Source organism: Capsella rubella, unplaced genomic scaffold, assembly GCF_000375325.1.
Source record: "Capsella rubella cultivar Monte Gargano unplaced genomic scaffold, Caprub1_0 scaffold_7, whole genome shotgun sequence".
Lineage (NCBI taxonomy): Eukaryota > Viridiplantae > Streptophyta > Magnoliopsida > Brassicales > Brassicaceae > Capsella > Capsella rubella.
Genome location: NW_006238917.1, coordinates 3288354 through 3294409, shown reverse-complemented (window position 1 = coordinate 3294409; position 6056 = coordinate 3288354). Strand labels below are relative to the sequence as shown.

Here is a 6056-nt window from a genome sequence, read left to right as displayed (position 1 = left end):
TTGGACCATCTTATGAATTTTGTAGGGTTTTTACTATAGGGTCAGGTTTGTTATAAGGATTAATAAGCCCCAAATAAAAAGAAAAGATGATATGTACTCCTTATAAATAAGAGTTAAATAAGCTGATTAAACTGGTTGAAGTAAAAGCTAACAAAGTCCATAACTTTATAAAACACCTTTCACACTAAGCCTAGTAGACCTAGTAAGCCTAGTAGACCTAGTGGGTTTTTTTACTTTTAACAAAAGCACTAATAAGTAATAACCAAAGCAAACACACAAAAAAGGTAACTTCACATGAACAACACAACGACGACACATCGTACCTTGAGTACTATGCATTATATTAGATTGTGTCTGCACACATTTGTCGCATACCTTAGAGCAACATTATAGGAAGGATGTTAGTTAGGGTATGTTAGTATTAATTTAGTATTAAATTTGAAAAAGTAGAGTTTAAGAGTTTTTATTTTGTTTTTAGATTTGAGATGTGTTTATTGGTAGGATCTTAAGTTGGGTATCTTAATTTTTTTTTTTAAATTAAATAAATTTATAATTTGTAATATAAGAAAATTGACTTGTGTTTTTCATGTATGGCTAATTTTATTGGGTTTTTCTTAACATCGATTCATCAAATTCATAGTTAAATTTGAAAATTGTTATGTCATAATATAATTATCAACTTACCCAATTCATAGAAATTATAGTAATGTCATAATAAATGGTTTACAAAAAAAAATTAAAATTTTTTTTAAAAATTATAATGTCATAACCCACCAAAAGAATCATTCTCCAAAAAAAATTAAAAAATTAAAAAAAAAAACTTACCCAATCCGATTGCGTCACGTGGCGTCTCTTAACCCACAAAAAGAATCCTTCTCCAACATACCCAACTTAAGTATCTTAGTAAAATTAATCAATTTTAATTTATTTTTATAACCTTAATATCCTAACATCCTCTCTAAAACCCATTGTTAATGTTGGTCTTAGAAGCTGATGATATCTGTCGAAGCAACAACACTCTTTCTTTGTTTTTATTTCCTCTTGGTTCAATCAGCTCAATAGGTATGTATGTGTCTTTCTCTCTTTTTTTTTTTTTTTTTTTTTTGAAACGCATCATGATGACACCTACAAGACGTGACGCTTGATTATTCTATATTGATTAAAAATAAAATTGAGTATAAATATTTGCTACGAAACAAGACAATACTAACAAACAAATGTAGTTAGATCGACAGATCCAATTTACTCCACGCCGCCACATTGTTTATTCATGCATACACTATAGTATTTGATAGACGACCATAAAACAATGTCTCAAAAGATTCCAAAACTCTCTACTTGGGAAAATATATTTTACAGAGAGATAGAGAGAGCAAATACAAAACAATAAAAGCAAAAGCAAGAGTGGACCAAGCCATACTTGAAAGGAAGAAAATGACCGACACCTTTAGTTAAGGTAGATAGGGCAATTTGGTAATCTTAAGATTTGGGCTATGTGAGTGGGGTGTCGAGGAAGTGTAAAGAAACTGGGTGAAGTGCATGTGAGAGACTAAGTCAATGCCCACTAATCCTACCAGGATTTACAATATCATGCCACTGTCAGTGAGTGAGAGACAGAGCATCAAATCAATAAAAGCCTTGGGAAGAAAGTTAACAAACTTATCAATGTGACAATCTCTTACTTAATTTACTTTTAATAGTATAGTTTAGAATGATAAGACCCATAATGACGAAGACAGACTTACATTTTTTTTTCAAAACGGGAGGCTCTTTGAAGTGGAGCTCAAACTAAGTGACTTGAAATGCTCTGAAGGAACAAAGTCTTGTGGAAAGTTAGCTCTCTTCACGATTCTCTTCATATTGCTCTGTAAACTCTGTTGCACTAACTGCTTCACGGCTTTCCTCTCTTCGCTCATCATATGATCGCTTTCCTCGTGGTTCATACCATTGTCTCTGGTCCCATATATCGGTGCAGACAAGGCTCCGCATGATCCAGTACTATCCAAGACTCGCTTCCCTTTGTCTACTCTTAGACATTCTAGTATTCTTGAGGCTCTCTTTTGTGCCAATGCACTTCCTAAAAGTGTTAACTCGAGCAACGCTGACTCGATACCCGCCTCAATCATGGCTTGTCGATCTCCGTATCCCTTGTGAGCCATCAACATTAGTATGTAAGTGGCCTTTTCTTGGCATCCCGGTGAGTCTGTCCAGTTCAGTACATCAACTAACACAGGGAATGCGTCGCACACTAAACTGATTGCTTTTCTCCCTTCTGGTACTGCCACAAGATTGCTCAAGATGGCGAGAATCCTCTCGCTCACTTCCATGTCTCCCAATGTGTTCAAGAGATACGTGATCAAATCTGTTTCAAGGATGAACGAAACGTTTGGTTGATAAATAGAGAGGTTGTAGAGAGCTCTAAGGGCGTCTTCTCTCGCTTGTGAGCTGCTTCTTTCATCCAGATTCTGGAGAGTTTTCACCAGGAAGATAATCGCTCCAGAAGAACCGATGATCGGTTTGTTAGAATCTAGAGCGCTTAATCCGAGAAAATTGGCGACTACAGCTTCTGCAATCTCTCGAGCAGGTGTGTTGGGAGACTCAATTAGCTTCAGCATCTTGTGAACAGCTCCAGCTTTAACAATGGCTGCTTTGTTCCTGCAAAAGTGGAGGTTATCTTCCAAGTCAGGGAAGGTCTCTGAAATGGGTAAAAAGATTGAAATAAATGATTCAAGTCATGCACATTGTTCCATACTTCATACTCACTCCAGAGTCAAGATAGATTAACAAAAAAACAGAACAAAAAGCATGGAAAGTGACTTAACGGATGAATCCAATTCAATACTGGCAGACAAACATAGAAATTATTTCACCAAAAGGATTCATACAGAACACAAACAAACAAAAACAAGAACAATGGGAAACCAAACATTTCAAGAAAAAAATATAAAAACCTTGCAATGGAAGTATGAGACTTACGCGTCGTTACGAATCCCAAGATTGAGCAGAGCATAGAGCGAAGCGATCTGAGCATCAACGATACGCGAGTCGTCGATCATACTAACCAAAGGCGGAATCGCACCGAGCATAGCAAGCGTCACTCTCGCCTCCGAGTCTTCCTTAGCCAATAACCGCACCTCACTCGCCGCCGCTATCTTCTTCCGACAGCCCCCACCGTCTTCCTCATCTCCACGCGCGGCCACCGCAGCAGCAGAAGAAGACTGTAACTCTCTGACCACACGCTTCAAAACCTCAAGAGCTTCCTCTTTATTCTTAGTCTCAACATCAGCTTCGACCTCAGCTAGATTCAACAGATCACAGAGCTTCTCAGATTTCTTCGATTTATCCTCGAACGCTACGCCATTCAACGCCGCGCCGATCGTATTGGCTTTCGTTGACTTAGCCGTCGCCGTCACGTAGCTTTCCTTGTCATCCTTCTCTTCTCGTAGCTCGTGACGGTAACGTGAGCTACCACCGCAACTGACGGCGTCGACGATCTTCCTACGGAACTTGGATCTAGAGAAAGTGCTCCAGAGACGGAAATGGTTGCCGGAAGAAGTAGAGGAAGAAGAAGTGGAAGGAGCACGGTCAAGAATGAGAGATCCGATGTTGTTGCGGTGACATTTCGCCATTGTTTTTGTTAAATCTCCGATCACTCCTTTAAGCTTATTAAACCTTCATTTGCATCACCCCCAAGCAAAGACAGGAGAGTGTGTAAGTATATATATATTGCATTTTTATTTTGTGTGAAGGAAGAAAAGAATTATAATTATTTTTTATTTATTTGGAAGCGAAAACAGAGCGAATGTTGACTGTTTATTTCTATTCTTTTTTTTTAACTTCTTGATTGGCCCTTGTTTGGATGCAGTGTTAAAGTTAATCGCGGATACTAGACTATTTGGTCAATTAGTATAATTCAATTCTATATTTTGTTCTATAGCATCACAATTTGTTTTATTTCTCAAAGTTTTTTTTTTTTTTTTTTTATTTCTCAAAGTTTTTAAATCGGAAGAGAAATGTGATAGTACAAGAGAACGGTGAGGGCATGGCCATCACTGATTTCAACCGTTCGAAATTTACCACATTGTGTCAGGGAGGCTTCTACAGTTTCGACCTATACACAAGTCCCATCATTTTTGTTATACTGAGGCAAGCAAGTTCTTTAGTTTTAGGCTCCTCCACCGTTGATTTTATCATATATTTTATTTTTTTGGTAAGGTTTGGTTATTTTTAGGATGACCTATAACATATATATTTTTTTTTTTGGACAAAGATGACCTACAACATTTATCTCTGTTTTTCAATGTGTTATTTAACTGTTAAAAAGAAGAATTATTCCGACCAAAAAGCATCAAAATACCTACGAAAATGCAAATACTCTTGTTGCATAGTGGAAGAATCCGAAAATGATAGACACTGCGTGTTGTGGTGTTTGGTCATTACTCCACTATCTCAATCTTCTACTGGTACGCACTCAACCAAATGAGCTACACCTTTCACGAACAAATCCAAATATTTCTTCTGCTGTAATAACTGCAGGATGTAGTTAAAGAAATAGTTGTATATATTTATCTCGGTAAAACTCAATAGAAGGGGGGCGTACAGGTCAAGACGAAAGGGTGAGACGCAGACGATCAGGGCCAATTGTGAAACATTTAGTATTATACAAGTCAAAGCACGTGGAAGCTTTGTCTGAACTAAAAGAGAACATTGAATAGATTGTTTCACTCGTAACTCGAAAACTAGCTTCTAACGAAAGCCTGACTCTTTTGTTCTTCACTACTAGTATTATCCCTTCTTTTTATTCTAATTCCCAAAATCTATAGAATAAGATATTTTGCCACTTTATTTGGATTATGTGTTCGAGTTAGTATAAAACAGATACTATTGTTCATGTTTGTTATTTGTATATATGAATCAAGTTTAAACGAATGCATATCTTAAAAATATATATAAGTCTAAGATTTTGTATTGATGATATGAAATAAAACATATGCGTTTTGAATAAGTAAAAAAGTACAACACATACATGTGAACACAAATTAAGTAGAGATCTAGGGAGATAATTAAACTATAGAATGGGTTATTTATATAAACAGGGAGATTAGGAAAATTAAAGTTGGAAAAAGAAAAATAATATTGCTTTCATTGAGAGTTGAACTCAAGACCTCCCGCTTACTAAACGGGTGCTCTAACCAACTGAGCTATGAAAGCATTTGCTTTGACTTTCAACTTAAAACTATATGCAGTTTAATAAGAAACGTTTCTTTAACGTTCTGAGCTATGAAAGCATGTATATACGTTTTCGACGGTAGAACATATAAAATGTGTTTAAATATACATAAGTAACTTATCTTAAAAATAAGAATCTTATAAATTGTGAAATAAAAAGGATATAAAGTTTCAATTACAAAAATTAACACGATTCTTTGATTTTTTGGAAAAAAATAATCAAATTAATTAGATATATTTTATCAATAAAATTTCTTAAAACTACTACAAGAATCCAGTTCATCGACAAAAAAAAAAAATTTGTGACTTTTTAATCTAATGAATTTAAATTACAACAAGTGTCACAAATTAAGCTTATCAGTATGAAATAACAGCCATACACTATTGGCCAAATCTCTCGTAATTGAGTTTAACAAAAGAACCGTTTCACTTAATTTGCCAAGTCATGCGATATATGCACCTCTTAGAAATCTGGAAATCTATCAACTAATCAAAGTATACGCCATCTGTCTTCTAACTATTGGATTAAAGGTTAAGAAAAATCCTCATACTATTGGTCAGAAGCAAATCACACTTATATTATATGTAAGCAAATCACATAATGTAACGGACGACTAATTTGGATTTTGTTGACAAGAAGAACTAACGCTAATTTTTGAGAAAATCTGCAAGTGCGTGCATCTCTAAATCTTTATTTTTTTTTCTTTATATAACATTTGCATACCTTCCATTTTGCACTCATGCATTGTTCTTCTTTACTATAAATTTATTAGTATTCAAACAAATCTTTTAAGATTCTGAGTCACCATATTAATCCTTCCAACTAA

General features: G+C 35.2%; 1 protein-coding gene and 1 non-coding gene across 3 annotated transcripts; both read right to left on the bottom strand.

Annotated features, from left to right (window-relative positions):
• Positions 1 to 1310: 1310 nt before the first annotated feature.
• On the bottom strand, positions 1311 to 3698 carry LOC17878107 (U-box domain-containing protein 14). 2 transcript variants are annotated; one of them, XM_023778935.1, is made up of 3 exons: positions 2977 to 3698; positions 1746 to 2655; positions 1311 to 1596 (listed from the first exon to the last, which is right to left on the bottom strand). In XM_023778935.1, the coding sequence occupies exons 1-2, from the start codon at positions 3627 to 3629 to the stop codon at positions 1755 to 1757; spliced, it is 1554 nt and encodes a 517-aa protein (XP_023634703.1). In that variant the 5' UTR covers positions 3630 to 3698; the 3' UTR covers positions 1311 to 1596; positions 1746 to 1754. The 2 variants fall into 2 exon arrangements, with proteins under 2 accessions (XP_023634703.1, XP_006283546.1); XM_006283484.2 differs by lacking the exon at positions 1311 to 1596 and having other exon boundaries at positions 1622 to 2655.
• Positions 3699 to 5137: 1439 nt separating this feature from the next.
• On the bottom strand, positions 5138 to 5211 carry TRNAT-AGU. The gene has a single exon. It is a non-coding gene; the product is annotated as a tRNA-Thr (tRNA).
• Positions 5212 to 6056: the final 845 nt, after the last annotated feature.

Excerpts from the sequence above, each read along its gene's own strand:
- LOC17878107 (XM_023778935.1), bottom strand. The coding sequence starts at position 3,629 with ATGGCGAAATGTCACCGCAACAACATCGGATCTCTCATTCTTGACCGT. Across the intron at positions 2,656-2,976 it reads CTTGGGATTCGTAACGACGC|GAACAAAGCAGCCATTGTTA; the intron begins GTAAGTCTCATA and ends CCACTTTTGCAG.